This window comes from Musa acuminata, chromosome BXJ2-7, assembly GCF_036884655.1.
Source record: "Musa acuminata AAA Group cultivar baxijiao chromosome BXJ2-7, Cavendish_Baxijiao_AAA, whole genome shotgun sequence".
NCBI classification, from domain to species: Eukaryota; Viridiplantae; Streptophyta; class Magnoliopsida; order Zingiberales; family Musaceae; genus Musa; species Musa acuminata.
In genome coordinates this window covers 26,550,210-26,570,196 of record NC_088344.1, presented here as the reverse complement: position 1 = coordinate 26,570,196, position 19,987 = coordinate 26,550,210, and the positions used below count along the sequence as shown (strand labels likewise).

The window sequence follows — 19,987 nt, the reverse complement described above, 5'->3', positions numbered from 1 at the left end:
CCAGATCCGGCGGAGGGCAGGGCCATCTTGGCTGCCTTGGACAAGGCAAAACATCATGGAGGTTCGAGGAACATATTGGTTTGTACAGAATATATGGGGATGGATCAGTTTTGTCAATGATCACAGTAAGGTGTTTTGGCACCTTTGCAATCTGTTGTACAGGGGGATAATAGTAAAGCTGACCAAAGAGATCAACATTGTTAACTTCCAACGTATACATACACCGAGTCTATAATAATTCAATAATTATTTGACTAGAATATTAATTTGAAGTCAATCGAGGTTCTCCTCCATGTCCAAATTAAATTCTAGTAAACTATCTCGGAGAATTTTCGATAAATTTTTTTCGATACTTGAGTTAACTTTTTTGATTCGGATGATTCAAGAACGAGTGCAAATGGACTAACAGAGTTCAATCTCGAAGAACGGTAAAATACTGATGTCCTCATTGTTTTTTAATGACTTGAAGCCCGTCATTCTTTTTATACTATCATCTTCAACTTATTATAAGAGTCAAACTATAAAGTAACTATGGACACTCCTCCTATACTCCATATCTATTTCATAATGAAGTTTTTGTCAATGGAAACTTTAGTCTCCGTTAAGCATGTTCTTTTCGAGAATGATAAACAACGTTGCTAATTGATTGACAAACTTTGTTAAGACCGGTAGGAGTGATTCCGATTGGAAATAGTTTTGACCTTAATCTACCGTTAACCTTGAATTTTCTGGATTTTCTTGTACTCATTCTGTGAGTAATACATAAGTTTTATCTTTTTGGGAGAACCAAAAAGAAAAAAAAGGCAGAACCTACTTGCACCTTTGTTCTTTTTCTCACCAGACTCACTCTCTTACTATGGCCATCAAATCTGTGCTTATTTCAAAATAATAATATTAATAAGATATTTTAGAAAAAAAGGATAAATTCTCTGAAAAAATTTCTTGTAGAGTGCTCCCGTTTTCTAAAATTTTCATAGAGTATTTTTCGTAAATGATAATGTTGTCCTTGTGCTTTCATCCCTGATTACCTACACCTCCACCTAGATAGGTTCCTAACTGCCTCCATCGTTGGTCGCATATGTAGTGGGCAAAGACGACGAGGGTGAGGCATCGTTGGTCACTTGTGCCTTCGCCGCTGAGGCACACAAGAGCAGGTCCAATAGAGACCAACGAGGTTCGTAGAGGGAGAGGCGAGTTCGATGGAGGCACGCAAGAGCGGGACTATTGGTGGTTGAGGGATATGTAAAAGTCGAGGCAAGTCCTCTAAGAGCTAGCAAAGACCACGTAGGCAAGAATGGGTCCAAAATGATAAAGGAGAGGGGAGGTAGGGCCACGATGCTAATTGCTTGTGGTACGGGTGAGGATGGTGAAGGCTAGGCGTGCAGAGACGATGTAGTGAGAACCAAGAGAGTTCGTGGAGACAAAGATAAGTTTGATAAAAGTTAACGATGAGGGGATGTAGAGCAACGATACTGATTATCTATACCATGGGTGAAGACAATAAGAACGAGACACATAGGAGCAATTTGATGGGGGCAATGATAGATCCAAATAAGGAAAAATGACTGATCTTTTCATGCAAGGAGCCCAATGTGAAAACTTTAAAAAATGGAACACTATTTTTCTAAAAAAATTTTAATGCGTGAGGTTTTTTTCTGAGAATTTGTTAAAAATATAATTTGAAAACAGGTACATGAAAGAAAACAGAAGGGAAATAGGATAAAGCTGATGGAGGGGAAGGCATGCATGCATGCGTCAGATGGAAGCAAGGCCACCTGCGCCAGTACTTGTGCCCAACATCTACTGAGATCAATCTTATTTGTTGGTTTTGTGTGTAATCTGGGTGGGATCCCACACATGCTCACTGGAATTCTCGTTGTCTCATACCACCATTCTCCTCTGCTACTAATTAGCTTCCTTTTCTCTCTCTCTCTCTCTCTCTCTCTCTCTCATCCCACTGCCAAAGTGCCAATCTCCATCTGCCCAACCTAAGCCATTTCCATCATTGATTAATCTATGTGTAGTAGACTTTATACCGCCTTCCTTTCATTTCATTTCTCCTCTCTCGCGCGCACACACACACACACACAACACAAAGAGAGCATACTCCTTGCTTTCTCCTGTCCCACTGCCAAAGTACCAAACTCCGCCTGCACAACCAAAGTAATTTCCACGATTGATTTATATGTGTAGTAGGCTTCACTGCCTGTCTCCATTTCATTTCCTCCTAAGTGAGAGAGAGAGAGAGAGAGAGAGAGAGAGAAAGAAGGAGAGGGATTGATGCTCCTCTACTTGCTTTCTGCTCTCCCGACTGCCAAAGTGCCAATCTCTATCTGCACAACCAAAGCAATGATCATAACTGATTGATAAGTGTGTAGTAGCCTTCACTGCCTACCATCATTTCCCTTCCCAAGAGGGGGGGAGAGAGAGAGAGAGTGTCATTTATGCTCCTCTGTTTGCTTTCTTCTCTTCCCACTGAGTCTGCTACCTTCATTTCCTTTTCCCCGGAGAGAGAGAGAGAGATGTTGGCCTTTCACACATCTCTTCTTGACTCATGACTTTGACTCTGTGAGCAAAAAGGACTAAGTGAGGTGTCTCCTCCGCCTCACTGTACTTGCCAAGCACCTTCCTCTACTAGGCAGGAGAAGGTGAAGAGGAGGAAGATGAAGACCCTGAAATTTCTCCTTCTCAAAGCCCTCTCCTTATCTCTTCCAGACTCCTTTTCCTTCAGTCTATAGGTGGATACATTCCAGCAGTCCTGCTTCAGTCCTCCACCATTCCATTGATAGCTCTCTTTTGCTCTGTCCACAGAAACGTATAGATAGTCCAAAGATCACAACTTTTGTGCTCCATCCAAACCCCTCTCTTATTCTCTGTCCCTGTCCCTGAACCCTGGTAAAACCCTAGAGTCCAAAACCATCTTTTTCCCGGAGAAACCAGTTTCTGCTGTCTATTTCCCACTCGGGGCCTCTTCTTGACAGCTAAACCCTAGAGATTCTGCTCGACTCAGCCATAAGGGGAACAGGGGGAAGAAGAAAGATCCTTCTTTTATGAGCATTCTTCTCTGTCAATGAGTTGGATCGGTCTCGATGTTCTCGGGGTGCTCGGTCTCGAGTCTGGCGGCGAGGTTCGCCTTCTTCCCGCCCGACCCACCGACTTACAGCGTCAAGAAGGACGACGGCGGGCGGCTGGCGGCATCTGGCGTCCCAAGGGACCACTCCATGGATGTCCTGGTGCTGGACACCAAGAACGGGAACAAGATTGTTGCGTTTTATTTGAAGAACCCCTGTGCCAGGCTCACAGTGCTCTACTCACATGGCAATGCTGCAGATCTGGGACGACTCTATGATCTCTTCGTGCAGCTTAAGGTCAACCTCAGGGTTAATCTGATGGGGTTAGTGGATTGTGTCGTCTATCACCAACGTTTATTTTGTTCCCTCTTGAATCAAATTTCCCTTGTTTTCTGCATTTGTTTTACTGTATCTGATATTTATTCTTTTAGATTGTCCTCTTCTTTGGGGACCCCAGAGAGCCAATGTTGTGGTTATTGGGTGTTTCTTTTATGTTTTTCTTTTTGGCCACTGATTGCTACTGTATATGCAAGTATACACTGTCTGGAATAAGTTACTGTGTAGGGTTTTAGCCTAAAACTGTTCTTCAGATTCTTTGTCCTGTGAATTTCCATTTGTTTTATACACTGACTTCATAGTGCATTTTCTTTCATTTTCTTTTTCATGATGATCTTGGTAATTGAATGTATAGCTTTCTTCAACTCATTTCAAGTTGAGTATTACTGATCTCATTAAAGTCTGTATGCATTTTGTTCTAGGTCAGAGAGATCTGTGATATATATATATATATATATATATATATATATATATATATATATATATATATATATATATATATATATATATATATATATATATATATAAACATCAATAAGCAGTTTCTGTGCGATTAACCGCCATGTTTTGTTTTCTTCGTTATCTCTTCAAGTCTGGTAATACTACTACTTGTGATTCTGTTTTGTGTATATCGGTTACTGCACAATTACTACAGTCCTGCTGCGATAAAGGGTCCGCCACTGCAAACTTATATCAGGATTCAAGTAAAGATATTCACATTGCATAGTTGCTGAATTCACTTTTTCTTTTCGTGAAAATGAAACTAGACACTGCTTGTGGACTATGAAATATCATCTGCCATGTCAGTTGGGCTGTTAATGTAAGCTAAATGATTTCTAGGTTGATTATATCTAATGAAGAAAATTTGCCTTATACATACATTCAGATCTTGATCAGATGTCCACATGTGGAAACTTGATATAAATTTTCACTTGTGGGAGACAGCTCAATTTATTCATTCATAGATGATGTTTCTGATTCATCTATACATCCTCATTTACATGCTTATAACATGTGTTTTGACTTATTGTATATTCTTAGTTCTCCTTTTCATTGCTTTAGAGTTGTAATATAATGATTTTGTTTTCTTCTAACATGCAGATATGACTATTCAGGATATGGAGCATCTACTGGTAAGGTAAGCTATTTCCTTGAGATAAATGGTTTCTTGAAGGCAGTCTAAACTTGGCAGTGCCATTGAAACATTTCTGATCAGTATAACTAGTATTCCATGTGAACCTGTCTACTGTTGAAACATTGGTGCAATTGCTTTTGTTCATATGAACGTCAAACACTGCTGTAGAATCTTTTTTTCCACCTTTAAAGAAGTTAATTTCAAATACTTCAAAAAAGTATGAAACAATTTCTTGCAAGTTGGAAATCACATTGTCAACCGAATCAGATGTCACTATCACAAGTTAAGGCTAAGCAAACATAAGGGCAAGATAAAATACCAGATACATAGAAGGGTAAGAACATTTCACGTAGTAGACTAGATGATTTAAGGGTTTTTTAATGTCAAACAAATAAATGAGCTGTTCCTGTAGATATTTGAACTACAGTTGATTCTAGCATAAAAGCCAAAAAAGGTACTAGTACTTGCTTCAAGCACAATGGCTGGTGTCTTTGTAAGCCTCAAATCTATTACAATTTTACTCAACTTCCCTTGGTGTTTTGCTTATTCACATGAATCTTTTTCGTTAATAAGGGAAACATAGCAATATCTACTAGCTTCAGTTGCATGATAAAACTGATTATGGGTTCAAATAGCTGATATCAACCTTACAGGCAGCGATAAGGATATGTGTATCTGGTGCCTGCCACCTGCAATGGTGGGAGCAGGTTGTAAAGTGATGCAATTTGAGATGAACTATTTGTCATGCTTTTGTAGTGTATAAAAATTTAAGCCACATGAAGCATTAATTGATTAACTCTTATCATTTGTTATTGCTTTCACTGGAGTCTTGGTAAATGCCTCAATGTGTAACTTGTGCAAAGTTCTCTCTGCTTACTAAATTCATAAAGGAAAGATGGTTTTAATATAGTAGTACATCAAACCTAAATCTTTGACATGAAGGTTGTGGTTCATTGGGTTAAAGGAAGACTCATTTCAATTCTTGTGATTTCATGTTTTTCTTTATTGCCTAACTTTATAGGTTTACACACCAGCTGAAGTAATATACTATGCATTTGTTTATGGTGTTTAGCCTAGTGAATACAACACATATGCAGACATCGAGGCAGTGTACCAGTGTCTGCAAACAGAATATGGAGTCAGTCAGGAAGATCTGATCTTATATGGGCAATCAGTCGGTAGCGGCCCCACATTGCATTTGGCAGCTCGCTTGCCAAGACTGCGAGGTGTAGTGCTCCACAGTGCTATATTGTCAGGACTCCGTGTGGTTTGCCATGTCAATTTCAATTTCTGCTTCGACATTTATAAAGTATTCCTCATGCTTTACATTTTTTTATGCCATGTTCTTACATCGATTGGCAATTTTAGCTACTAACTGTTGTAGCTTTTATGCAGAACATTAACAAAATAAAGAAGGTCAAGTGCCCAGTTTTTGCAGTTCATGTAAGTTCATTCTCTTAAATTCATGAACTTTCGTCTTTTATATAGTCAGTAGCTTCACTTCTTTCTGTTGAGAAGAATTTGAAAGTTTTCTATATGATTGCTTTGTGGCATTTAGATCTTTTAGTTTATATTAAATTATCAGTTGTTTTCCCATTTATCAAGTAAGACGAATCTATGTAATTAAAAATTCCCCATTTATCTGAAGTTTTGTTTCTCTAGTTGATGATAATGACTATATAAATTTTGCAGTGTAAGGTAGAAGTCCAGAATAATTAGCCACGATAAGTGCTTGATCACTATTGAAGAGCAATTACTAGTATGTTGACTAAAGGTCTGAAACAGCTTTCTTTTGATTTCCTTCTTCTACTGCTCATTTTCTTTCAGAAATATGTGTACCCAACACTTTTGTAGCTACCAAGTCAGATTCAACCCTAAGAATCTCCATGGCTTGCTCAACTAAGGCCTACGTAGCCATTTCATTGTGGCAATTAAGGCATTCACCTTTGAAACTAGGGTCAATCTTTTCATAGGTAGCTGCAGTGACACAAAAGAATCATGTTACATCTCCTAAACAATGTTGGGAAGTACTGGTTTGGAACTTTGAATTGTATCTATTCACTGATATTGTCTTAATTTTGTAGTGGCCACTTGGAGAATCTAGGCTCTGTTATGTATCTGTTGTCGATTGTTATCACAGAGTGTTGCTTTCATTTCTTATGTTTCATGTGAACTGATGCGATTTATCGAGAAACCAAAATGCAAACGTCAGAAAAATCACTATGACTGTTCCTGGTAAATAACCTTTTTCATTTGAACTGTTCCATGCCTTCTTGTAGGGTACCGAGGATGATGTAGTGAATTGGCTTCACGGACATGGTCTGTGGAAACTAGCAAAGGAGCCGTATGAGCCCTTATGGATCAAAGGAGGAGGTCATTGCAACCTGGAGCTGTATCCAGACTACATCCGCCACCTCCGCAAGTTCATTCAGGAAATGGAGAACATCACCACTGCAACCCGGCTCAAGAAGATCTGGCAAACTCTCAAGTCGCCTACAAAACCTGTTGCTACCACCAGCGCCGCCATGACAACGAGCTTCACTGCAAACTGCTGCTGCCGAATCAGATTTAGGAAACCTGACTTCCCGAGCTGTTCGAGTAGGGGATGCCCAACGGTGCAGTGTTCCAATGGGTCAGCATACCTGTGCAACTGGTGTTGTGGTGGAGATGGCCATTGATGGTGGTCTTGGACTTTGTACAGACTTGCAAAACTATCTAACCCCTTCTACTGTACTTAAGTGTTGTATGAGAATTGAGAGCATAGGTAGTAGTAGTTCCATGCTTTTGAAATGTTAATTGATTGGTGTTGGTAGCAGTTTGCAATTTAGCATTGGTGTCCCAATGTTGCTAAAAATATCATGGTCAGTGAATCAGTACCGTCAATCAAGCTTTTATGATGTGCACACTTCTGGACAGATTTATGGTACAGAGGAGGGATCTGATCCATGGCAATAAGAGCTTATGATACATATAAACTATCTCCACTCATCTCTGATGATACTTGGATGCAGTTTCAGTTCAGGTCTCTTTTCTTGATCATTCATATTAGTTTTTATGTTTTTGTCAGAAACTCCCAGAATCCCAAAAAAGATGCAATTGAGACTTTTGGTCAATGTTGAATCTTTGGATTCGATGTATTGCAGTCCTATTTTATTATTTTTATATTTTTTATATATTTTTATCTGAATTTTTATATTTCTATCAAATACTTTTAAAATCTAAAAGGAAATGTAAAACTCAATATGAGATCTTCCAAGTTTGGAGAGTCAATATATGCAGTACTATTTATTATTTATGTAATTTAAACCTACTCATACCATAGCGAATCTCATTTTTACTCTCACAATCTCATAGAGAAAAATATACGTAAAATTTTCAATGTCTTGAGAATTTATGAAGCTGCAGTAGAACATAAAATTGGGAATATTATGGTTTGAAATTCTAATCCCTAACTTTTGGGATTTTAAGCACCGGCCGGGGAAGAACTCACGTGCACGGCAGGCCCATGGATGACTGAATAAAAGAACTTTTATTCTTTCACCCGCCTTCGTCGATCACCCCGTGCGAACCGAGTGGGGTCCAGCCTGAACCCCTCTCAAGCTTACATGCGTGTATACTGTGGGGTGACTAGATGACGAGTCTGACAAGAATTGCTCCCATCCATATTTGCTACTAATTAAACCCTCGCTTCCTTCCTTTCTCTGCAGCTGCAGCGACCGGCGACACAGAGACGGCGCGGCCGATCTCCGTCTGCTCTTCTCTCGGGTTGGTCTCTCGTCCGCTCCCCTTATCTTTCATCTCGAAAGATAAATTTTGCTTTAGATCTTTGTTTCTCATTCGTTTATTGATCTCATTCGTATATTTTTATGCTCGAGAGTACGGCCTTAATTTCTGAGAGGGTTCGGTTCACGGGTCTCTTGCGACGATGAATGTTCTCGAGTTGATGTTCTATGTTTAGGAAAGCCCCTGATTTTGACCGTCGCTGATGCCCTTTTTACCCCGGAGATGATAAAAGGCTGGCGAGGCCAAAATACCGAGGACGGGTTTTTTTGGTCTGTATGATCTTAGACTTCGTATCGCGTTGCGAATGATAAGCATCACGAATTGACGACTCGATTGTTTGGCGATCAACATGGCAATGCGTTTTTGTTCAGCCCATGTAGGGAGTGCAGGCTGCTGTGTAGGGATGATTTCATGTTTATTTGGCATGTTATTAAAGAAGTCTAGGGCTTATCTTAGAGTACATCCAAGACATGAAATTTATCAAGCATAAGTACTTCATCATGTCCAAAATCAAAAGTTCAGTCATGGAATTCTAGGGGGATTAATACAGATTATACTGCAAAGGGAAGGTGGAGGAGAACCATAGAATACTTTATAACAAAAGCTTTTATGGCTTTTAATTTTACTAGTTATTATTGCCCTCAGCTGCACTTGGTAGTGGGAGATTAATATAACTGATCCTGGATGGTTGGAACCTCTGGCTTGCTTGTTGCTTTATTTGGATATCTTAGATGGTTTAGTCCATAAGTGTACTTTATGTAGTATCTCACTGGCTCCTTGATCCTATGTTCTGATGAGCTGCAAGTCTAGGAAAGTTTATAATTTTCAGTGACCAGCCATTTTTCTTTTAGGAATAGTAAAAATTATTGTGAATATATATATATATATATATATATATATATATATATATATTTGTTTTAGTGTTGTTTCCATTCTCATGTCTTTAGTGAAAAACTGATGGTGTTTTGTTTCTTCTGTTTTCACATTTCAGGAAACCAATTGTTGGGAATGGCAAAGTCAAATACGAGCGATGCCAAAGTTCTCATTCGCTCTCTGCGTTCAGCTTATGCTGCCACACCAATTAGTCTCAAAGTATATATTTTTTTCTTTCCCCGTGCACTTGTAGAAGTACAACTTTCTCTTCTAGCACAGCCGACTTGATTTTCATTTCGGATAAATTAGTGGAGATTGAAGCTGCAGAATTGACTTCTCTTTCCATACATATGCATATCTGCAGATTATCGATCTTTATGTGGTTTACGCAATTACTACAGCAGTAATTCAGGTATGAGAAAACAGCTTTCTTAATTTGCATATCTTTTCATCATGGCGTTAAAATTTACTATGAATCTTATGATAAACCAGTGATTTCAATAGGCGTTCGGGCGCTCGCCTAGGCGCTCGGGCGAGGCGAGGCGAGGCCCGAGCGCCTCGCTTCATGTCCAAGCGCCTCGCTTCAATGAGGCGCCGCCTAGGCGCTCGCCCGAGCCTAGGCGTCGAGCGCTTCGGGCGAGCGCCCGGGTTAAACCAGGCGACCGAACCAATGTTTTACGTCTGGTTCGGTCTCCGGTGCTTTAGTTAGTTCAATCGGACCAACTAAATCACCGATAGGCTCCCTCACACGATTTCCCCGACTTCCCCAACCCTAACACTCGCGATTTGCCGTCGAGATTTCTTCTCCGCTGTCGCTGCTCTCTGCTACTGCTGCCACTGTCGCTACTCGCCGCTGCCACAATCGTCGCTCATCGTTGTTGCCGCCGCTCACCGCTCGCAACTCCTACTCCCGCTATCGCTCGCCGCTCCTGCTCTCGCTATCACTGTCGTTGTCTTAGTAGCCTCGATCTTCTCACACTTTTCTCACTATACTGTTAACAGTATATTAACAATATATTGCTAACTATATACTAATAATAATATTTTTATTTATTAGATTAATAATGTATTATTTTAATTTTAATACTATTAATTTTTTATTTAAAATTATTGTTAGGTTTCAGAATAAATGATAAGTGTACAGAGCAACTCAATAGATTTGATGTAAAATTTTATTGTTTTGATTTTTGAGACTTTTTATTAATATGACATTGTGATTTTGTACTCGATTTTCTTAATTTAATAGCATATTTTTTATTTAAATAATTATATTAATTATATTATATATTTTTATATTTTAACGTCTCGCTTCGCTCGGGCGAGCGCTTGAGCGAGCGCCTAGCGCCTTGGGCGTTTTTGGACCTTGGCGCCTTTTGGCGCCTAGCGCATTTTAAATCACTGTGATAAACAAAGAAGCAGTATTGACTCTTTGCTTGTTGAGAAAAGTATTAAGTCCACATCTTTGAAACTATGGGGGAGAAAATTCAATGCAGTAATTTTGTGATGAGTTATTGTCATATTAAGCAAGAAATGTGCACAGTGTAGTGTCACATTCTCATAGTCATACAGTTAGATGATCACTGAATCGACAATGTGGCTAAACTGACTAACATAAACTAAGTAGGTTGGTTTGGCTCATCTTTGCTCATTTAAGCCTTATGAATTCAGAAGCGCATGAGCTTAATGGCTAAGTTGTCATTGTTTAACCTGTGTAATGAATCTCTGTGTTATGAGTCTTAGCCCTTTGTGTGTTTTTGATCTTGTATTATGCAACAGGTCGTGTACATGGGAATAGTTGGATCGTTTCCCTTCAACTCTTTCCTTTCTGGTGTTCTTTCCTGTGTAGGGACAGCAGTACTTGCAGGTACGACCAATTCCTGCATCTCATTGAGGAAAAGAAGCTTATACCGCTTTTGAAAAATTGAATACTATCATTATTATGTTTGATGATGCAGTTTGTCTTCGCATTCAAGTCAACAAAGAGAACAAGGAGTTTAAGGTAACCACCAACTCAGCATATAAGAATCATATTAGTCTTCGAGCTCCATTCCTAAATGGTTCTTCTTCTAACAAGGAATTGGTTGCAGGATCTACCACCCGAACGGGCTTTTGCTGATTTTGTTCTCTGCAATTTGGTGCTCCACCTGGTGATCATGAACTTTCTTGGATAGACGGAAACCAACATGAAAACTTTACCATTCCTTCCAAGTTGGTTTTTGGTGGACAAATTCTGTGACAGCACAAGTTTTTGCTTCCTATGATAATTAATATATGTTGCTACTCGAGAAACATTATCAAAATTTTCTTTGCCTTTGAATGCTTTGTGTTTTTTCCAAGGTTTCCCGAGCAGTTAATTTTGACATCACCAGAAGCATGTTTCCCATTCATGATGATAGGAATAATTAATATTAAAGTTTAATATAGATTGGATCGATCAAAATATTTATATATTCCTTTCGATTTTTTCATATGTTCAATTTAATTAGTTTTGCACAGTGCTCATCCTCACGACTTAGCGTCATATAATTATTTCTTATGTCAAATATACAGTGAGGGGGATGTTAGAGTTTAATATAAGATTGTCCTATTTCCTATTAGTTTAAGTCATGGGGTATGACGATCACCCAATTATATTTTGCGGGGGTTCTTAGCTGGCAACTCGTTTTTATTATGATCTTGAATTGAATAATCAGCATTGTGCTCGACATCTTTCTTTCTGCATCAAAATCCTATTGATCGCCATGTTTAGAACAGAACTTCATCAATGATTTCTAATTGATCACAAAAACGGACGTCCTTAACAGAACTTCATCAATGATTTAGATTTATTCGACGGTGTAACCAAAAAAATGCTAATACAAACTCATCTTCTTAATCATCTTGTACTCTTCGACTGCACAATACACACCACAATCACAAGCCGCAAAGTCCGGAAGATGATGATTCATCTCATCCACACACACTCGTAAACCCGTAATATAATTGACCGATGACGATAATTGCATAAGCCTGAAAGATCAACAAGAAATTTGACAATAACTCTTAGGTATGTATGCTTTGTTCAACAAAGGAGTTGCTACTTTCTTAGGGCAATTCATTGCCGTGAGCTTCAAAATAATGCAGAAACTTGGCTCATGGAGGCAGATGCGATGAGCACTTAGCCGCTGCCATCAAGTTGTCCTTGTGAGAGAAGGTGCGCCATGTATTGCTGCACATGACATGTTCGTGATGAAGATGCATCAGAGACCAGCAAAAACGAGAATCTTGGAGTTGCAAGGTAAGGTGATTCGAAAGAAAGAGAAAAAACAGGACTTGGTTAGACAAGCAAGTGAATAGCTACAAATATTTTCCCTATGCCTGCAAAAAGATTAATCTAAATAACACCTGCAGCATGTTTATTTTCACACCAGCAGACTTCTTGAAGATGCATGAATTCAGCATTCTTTGGAATCACCATGTAAGAAAGCTACATGAAGAAGAACCAATTGCAGGTTATATATGCTCATGATAATAACTTACTTCTCATTAACTTTTTAATCTAAAATAAAACTTGAAGCCATCACCTTTCGATAACCAATAGAAACTCCAAATCAAATTTTACACAGTTCCAGAATAAGTAAACCATCAGAGTGACAAATAAAAGAAATCCGCAAGTGCTTGTCATGCCAGAATATGTAGATAGCTAGTAGTATTCTCCTCAAACAAGGATAGGGATTAGTATCACATGTGGTTGTTAGTAAGCTCAAACAAGTCATACTGGTCTGTGTTTGTCATAATTACAAATCTCCTAATTAATTTAATGCACAAACCTTGCTAAATTTCATACACCAGCTTAATCAACCACACAAATATGTCAAAAAGTGGCATTGAAAATAACAATTCGTCAGTCTGGCTTGCTATTCCACCCTTACCTCTCACAAAAGTGGTCTGTCATATCTGACATGTTTTATAATGCTGCAACCACTACAACAATCATTTTATGATGTTGTGACGGTCATGATTATACATCTGAACAGCCTAATTATTTTTAAGATACCTCTCTTGCCTATCACATAGTTTGTTAGAAGTCCTGCTCCAACATATAGACCACTAGTTGACCTCATTTAAGTGTTCCCTTCATGCACTACAATGCATCTTAAAACTTAAATCACGTCAATGTTGTAGCTTGTTCTTATGATCACTCAGTATGTAAATATCAAGGTTTCACACTGAAAAGTTTCTTTGATAAAAATTCCTCTGCATCTAGCAACATATGGATTCACTTTTCAACAACTGAACTAGAAAGTTTCATTCCCCATGTAAACAATGTTAGATTAGACTGGTCAAAATCTCCCATGCAATAGTTTATTCCTTCTAAGATTTGCTTGCTTCAAGTTGGAACAAGCGTATATATAAAAAATTACAGCTTGTAATTGATTGCCCTCATTTCAATGATATCAATATTCTTTTATACATATTTAAATTGATATTCAGTAGGAAGCTTTAACCAGTTTATTACAACCAACAAAAATGCCTCTGGATGTGAATGAACATGGAGATATATAAAGGGGGAAATTTGAAATGAGTAATTTCTATAACTTACAGCATGGTACGCATATGGAGGTTTTCCCTGGCGCTCAAAATGTTTTGCCATGATGGAGAACTCAATTGGTCCCCATTCCTCTTCTTCAAAGCAATTTCCAAGAGCCACCTTGTACAGCTGACATTTGCATGAAAAGACTTGATATCAGATCCAGGAACACAGATTAAAGAACCAGACATGCCAATGTTAGTGTAACCTAATCCTTTTTCATCAACCCAAACTAACTACACCCAAATTAATTGTATAACTGACAAGGGACTTAGATGAACAAAATAGAGTTAAAAAATAAAATCCATATTTTGAGTGAAGCCTAGATGGCCTCGATAGATGACACTCCATAGGACATGTAGCAGGAAACCAAGTTTCTAAAAGGTTAAAGGTACCTTTGTTCAAACTTAATACGGATCATTAATACTTAGGGGTTCATCACCTGTGCATGCAGACTGTCGCCTAGTGGTGAACATGACTCTGAACATCTAAATTATACGAATTACACTCTCTAACTTCTCTGACATATTTGCATTTACTAATAAGAGTTGACATAAAGACAGATACATCTCTACTGCATTATATCTCGTCTTATATCTCTTGTTGTCCTTATGTGGCAAGAAATGAAATTTCAAGATATAAAAAAGAAGCAATAGATCTTCCAAAGTTTTCCAATTGCTTTAAAATGTTAAATTTCCTGGATAATTTTGAGAATTTTTGAAGCATAAATTTACCAACTACAGTACAAAAATTCCACAGCACATTTGTAGAGCTAAATCAAACCAGAAAAAGAAAGTAGAAGTGACTGTAAGTTTGTTTTGTTAGTAATTACCTATTTGTATAGGATCTGAAAGTATGACAATCTCATCATGTCAACTATAACAATAGGAATTCTAGCACCTTTTTCTCATTACCATAAGACCATTCTCATGGAATTGCATACGAAGCAAGTCAGATATTACATCATAAGACAATTGAACTAAGGCAAGAGAACTAGTTAAATCAATAAGAAAGAATAATCCTCCAATTGTATTTTAATCTTAGTTCTGTTCAATTTTTAGACAAAATTGTGCCAACTGTTATTTCTATTAGCTTACTAAAGAGAGGTTAATCATCATGTGCCCACTTAAGAACATAAAAAGAAGTTATAGAGACTGCCTAGAATAAATTTCTAATTAATAATTGCATAAAAATATTGCAATTCAAGTGTGATTATTACATAAAAATTCAAAAGTTGTTATCCCTGGTGTAATCATGAGGACTTAGACTGCATTTGGAAACATATTTGTATTTTTAATGTGCATTTGGAGAAAAGAGTTTGAATGAATGTGTAATTACAAGATGCCTTGAGTATTTGGTAAACAGTAGATGAAAACTGTATTTTAAATATGCATTAATATAAGTATTGTTTGACAAAATTATATTTCAAAAGTCCATTGAATATTATGTGACAAACTTATCAGTCTAATATTTTTGAAATTTATTCAAAAGTGAATATATATACTATATTTAAATTAATAAGTAAATAAATAAAATAAATAAATGTATATAATCTTACAAAAAAATTTCATATGGTCCAGATATATAATAAATAAAAAATAATCATATAAATGAATGAAAAATAATTTTTTCAACTATATAAATAAAATTCTACATTATAGAAGATATAACTCATGTTGGTTTCTTACTAAGATATGTAGGCAATCTTGTGATTTTAGATAATGTCATAGGGTACTTTGGGAATTTAAACAATTACATTAGATTCTGCAAATGCTAAAATGCTAATGCTCTCCTGAGGTAGCATCAACATTTTAGCATTTGCAATGTGGCATCCAAGCCAAATATGATATGAAACGAATTTATCAAACACCAATTCACATTTGAAATGCGTACCGAGCCCTCAATGCACATTTCAAATATATTCTCAAACGCACCCTTAGTTATAGTTTCAATGATTAATTTCAGGTTCATTTAGTTCAACAGATAGATATGGCATGTGGTCATTGATAAGGCAAATCAGCCATGTCACTCTTAATGCAACTCATAGTCAAAATTTTCAATAGGTTACAAAACTTTCTTTTTTGAAAGGGTAATTGGTGAACGTGAGATTTGAGCCCAAGAACTACAATATTCTATCAAAATCTTTACCAACTAAGCTAGCCAGCACCTTCATCAAGTCACAAAACTCTTTTTTACTTATTCCTTTGCAAAAGGAATATTGTTTGTACCATATCCAAATTAGCACAAATAGCATGAAGTACTCTGAAGTTTTAACACACTACTACAAAAAATCAAAGCATAAGCCTAACACTTGTACCATTGGTATATATCTACAAAATCCATGGCTTAAAAGAAGAAAAACGATGTCATTTTGCAGCTATCTCGAGTTTTAATAGACACTCTATACATGACAATGACAATGATAACAAGAGGACTGTCATCAATTCTCAAGAAAGAAAATTAATACTTCATACAATCAACAAAACAGCTAGAAAAAAGAACAAAGATTAAAAAATAAAAACCAAAGAACATAAACAAACCTTTGCAGTATCTGTCAAAAGCTCGATGCTGGCTGGATAAGCAGCATAGTACTGGTCAGCATTAGAGAATCCTGCCCTCTTTCTACATGATTAGGAAAAACGGATATCAAAAGGTTCTAGAAGGCTCTGCAAGAAAGAGGGAGGGAAAGAAAGGCAGTACGTGTTGCTTGTATAGGCATAACTAACGAGAGTGACAAAGCAATAGAAGCCAGCATATGACACCATTCGCCGAAACTTTTGGATCCGCAAGATTCCCTTCCATTGCTCATAGAGGTCCATTAAGTAAAATGGGGTTCAGGAGGCACTAATATGAGATAGAATTTTGCTTCTGGATCCAATGTCTTTGGTGTTCAAACTTACAGAAGGAAATTAAAACATCAGTACAATCAACAGTGATAAAGACCAAAATGACAAATTGAACCCAGAATAATAAAATCAGAAAATAAAAAATACAAACCTTCTAACTTTTGTATGACAGAGATGTACTTAGCAAAATTTAGAAAGAGAACTCCAGGCCTTATTGAGTGTCCACCAAGTTAGGAGGGAAATTTGTAAAGGTTGTCAAACTCAATTTCCTACCTAGGATTCTAAAGGGGTCAATAAACTCAGATCATAGAACCAAAATGTAGAATCGTAAGATCCTACAATTTATACAAGATTATTAAGATCTACACATATACTTAGAGAAATTTATAATAATCTTTTGTTGATATTTAGTGAAACTCAAACGTTCTAAAGTTAAAATTTTGCATTTTTATTAAAGTGAATATATAATTTAGTAATAGTATCTCTTTATAATTTAATTGTTGTGTTTTTTTCTTTCAAGGTTTACAGTGACGGGATTGATCTCTCCTTTATTACTCAAGAATGATATTAAGTAAAAGAGGGATTGTATTAGTGCTGACATCTCTATTGTAATAATTGAAGAATTTTGTATATTAGTGATGATAACTGTAGTAGATATTTTGAGTTATCAATGTAATTAAATATTTTGGTTTCTTTGAACTGGAGAACTGTAACATTGTTTTTTTACTTATACTCAATCAATCCCACCTCAATGGTGAACTATTCACAGTAACATTTAGAAAGAGAACTTATTTTTGCTCTACCAAGCATCACACCAATATATTTTGCTCTTCTACGAACACACCGTGTTGGTCGCTGAAAGCATCAAAATAAAACATGATGTTCTCTAAGGAAGTTTCGTACCAATTTTCATTTCTCAAATGCTGTCTAAAACTGTACCAAAAAAACCAATGGGGATAGGCAGGCAAGGAGAGGGCCAGGGAGGAGAGGAGAGGAGAGGAGCGAATAGGAGAGGAAACAAGAATTGCGATCAGGAGCGGAGGAGAGGAGAGAAGAGTACCAGGGAGGAGGTGGCTCGGCCCGCGGCAGTGGCAGATGAGCGATTAAGCAGCGGTGGAAGAGCTCAGTCGGCGGCGACGGCAGCAATAGAAGAACGCGTGGCGGCGGAGCGGAACAGAGACATAGGGGGAACGTCGTGCAAGGGCCGCACGTTGACTACAAGGATAGGGCGCGGGTGGTAGCCTTGACGGCGGCGCGGAGGAGGAGCGGGGCGAAGGAACCGAGTGCGGAGAGCCCTGGAGGTTGAGGGCAACCTCACTAGCTGTTGAGCACACAAAATGACGAAAACGCCCCTTTTCCGAGAAGTACCGGTAACATCTACATGTGGGGCGCGGCGTATATGATGGTAACCGCACGAGTCCGCGCGTCGGGAAGTGACGCGACGTCCAAATGTGCTTGGTGGTAGAGGAGGAGCAGCGAATCAGCTCCGGAGGGAACAAAATGCCATCAATTTGTTTTTCTTAAAAAAAAAACTGTGCTAAAATTTTTAACCGAGGGTTACAAAAGCAGCATTGCGGGAGTCACTACAGTCCTTAAGAGAAGCCACCGAATCGGTTCACTATACTATTAGTAGTCCGAGAAATGATGGCTATCAACAATTTGAAGTTGGGAAGAAAAATAATATATAATATCTGATAAGATATTTCTAATTAACCATGGGAGTTTTAAGTTGTCTTAACAAAATTAACTAATTCAGGATAGTATGTGATACAGGATATTCTGGCACTATGCTCGTGATAACACTCAAGGTTGACATAGTGCACTGCTTGACGTAACACCTTGGACTTGGACGGGACGACTGCTTGCTCCCGTGCTGCCCGAGGCCATATTGGACGACGTTGCATAGTATAGAGGCACTTTGGAAAGCTCGGAACAGTGCCACCAGCTCCTGCGCTGCCAGAGGCTGTACAAGACAGCGTCGCATGGTATAGGGCTACTCCAGAAAGCTCAGAACGACATCGCCTGCTCCCACACTGCCCGAGGCTGTGCAAGACAAAGCCGCACAATGCAGAGCCACTCCGGAAAGTTTGGAACGATGTAGTATGGTGCAGATCCATGTGGGTCGGTCAGTTCCCACATGGAAGGTATGAGCCGACCGTTTGAGGAGTCGATGGCCATTAACAGATCATGTACGATCGACCTTCGTTCGCAGGAATAAAGCCAACCTCCTGACCAGCATCAAAGTGGGACTTCGAACACTCAAACTTAACACCCACCACCCAATACTAACTCAACTTTAGAGGGGTTGAATCGGAAAATCCCCCTCTCGACTTTGGCCTGTGTACAGAAACTTGGCGAGGAAGGAGCAGCAACCCAACAAGGGAGGAAGAGCAACTCCTTGATCTACCTTGAATCAACTCTGGAGGCAAAACCCGGACCTGACCACCCTTGTCTAAGCAGCCACATGGGCAACTCTACATATTAGGGATCGAACGAAGCCGTGATGACCCATTTACCATGGTATAAGGTTGCTCAATATTTTTGGCGCTAGAAAGAGGGCTCGATGTTGCAAGAACGCCTATAGCCGAGCAACTAGGGTGAACATCCCAAAGAGGAGCCACCCGTTGCTCACCCGACCTTCGGGTTCGGAGGGTAGCTCTCCCTTCCTGTGAACCTAGAAGGGAATGTTAGGATCAAGAGCACTAAGAGGGGGGGGTGGGGGGGGGGGGGGGGTGTGAATTAGTACAGCGGAAAACTTTCATCCGTTAAAATGACTTTTGTACGATGAAATCTGATTTCGATGAAAACCGTTTCGGAAAGATCTTTTAAGTTGAGAGTAAGCAAAAGTGTAGTTGATATAAAGCAATAAAGGCAGTTTGTAGTTAAGATAAAGAGCAGAAAATAAATGCAAACTAAGATTTAGAGTAGTTCTGTCAATCTTGACCTACATCCACTTTTGGCTTCCTCCTCCGATGAGGTTACTGACGTCCACTAGAGGCCTTCCTTCAATAGGCGAAAGCCAACCACCCTTTTACAACTTTTCTCCCTTTGACGGGCTTAGGAGACAACCCTTATAAGTTTTCACTCCTATCTTGAATAATCAATACTTAGAAAGAAAGAGGGAGAAGAACTCTAACTTTTACAACACTTTTAAGCTCTCAAATACTTAGAATAAAAGCAAGCTTTTGGTTGTCCTTTCATGCAGAAAGGGTGAGGTTTATATAAGCCCCAATCAGTTTGAATTTGGAGCTCAAAAGTGTCCATTCCCAGATTTTCGGGGTCCTGGTGGTACCACCACCATAATTGGGCGGTACTACCGCCTGTTATCTATCACTAGCGGTACCACCGCTTAGTCTGGGAGGTACTACCGCCT

The 19,987-nt window shown here is 38.5% G+C and overlaps 3 protein-coding genes across 5 annotated transcripts; 2 read left to right on the top strand and 1 right to left on the bottom strand.

Annotated features, from left to right (window-relative positions):
• The first annotated feature begins 2,102 nt into the window (after positions 1–2,102).
• On the top strand, positions 2,103–7,368 carry LOC103992076 (uncharacterized). The gene is made up of 5 exons (XM_009411656.3): positions 2,103–3,394; positions 4,509–4,545; positions 5,615–5,851; positions 5,938–5,985; positions 6,822–7,368. Exons 1-5 carry the CDS (start codon positions 3,090–3,092, stop codon positions 7,218–7,220), a joined length of 1,026 nt encoding a protein of 341 aa, XP_009409931.2. The 5' UTR covers positions 2,103–3,089; the 3' UTR covers positions 7,221–7,368.
• A 751-nt stretch (positions 7,369–8,119) lies between these two features.
• Positions 8,120–11,515, top strand: LOC103992075 (dolichyl-diphosphooligosaccharide--protein glycosyltransferase subunit DAD1). Its single transcript, XM_009411655.2, has 6 exons — positions 8,120–8,307; positions 9,317–9,417; positions 9,563–9,610; positions 10,975–11,062; positions 11,154–11,197; positions 11,286–11,515. The coding sequence occupies exons 2-6, from the start codon at positions 9,334–9,336 to the stop codon at positions 11,367–11,369; spliced, it is 348 nt and encodes a 115-aa protein (XP_009409930.1). The 5' UTR covers positions 8,120–8,307; positions 9,317–9,333; the 3' UTR covers positions 11,370–11,515.
• A 656-nt stretch (positions 11,516–12,171) lies between these two features.
• LOC103992074 (uncharacterized) lies at positions 12,172–17,967 on the bottom strand. Of its 3 annotated transcripts, none has more exons than XM_065117689.1 (6): positions 17,675–17,967; positions 16,469–16,663; positions 16,309–16,390; positions 13,781–13,897; positions 12,583–12,664; positions 12,172–12,461 (listed from the first exon to the last, which is right to left on the bottom strand). In XM_065117689.1, the coding sequence occupies exons 2-6, from the start codon at positions 16,585–16,587 to the stop codon at positions 12,331–12,333; spliced, it is 531 nt and encodes a 176-aa protein (XP_064973761.1). In that variant the 5' UTR covers positions 16,588–16,663; positions 17,675–17,967; the 3' UTR covers positions 12,172–12,330. The 3 variants fall into 3 exon arrangements, with proteins under 3 accessions (XP_064973761.1, XP_064973762.1, XP_009409928.2); XM_065117690.1 differs by having other exon boundaries at positions 12,172–12,406; positions 17,675–17,966; XM_009411653.3 differs by lacking the exon at positions 12,583–12,664 and having other exon boundaries at positions 12,172–12,406; positions 17,675–17,963.
• Positions 17,968–19,987: the final 2,020 nt, after the last annotated feature.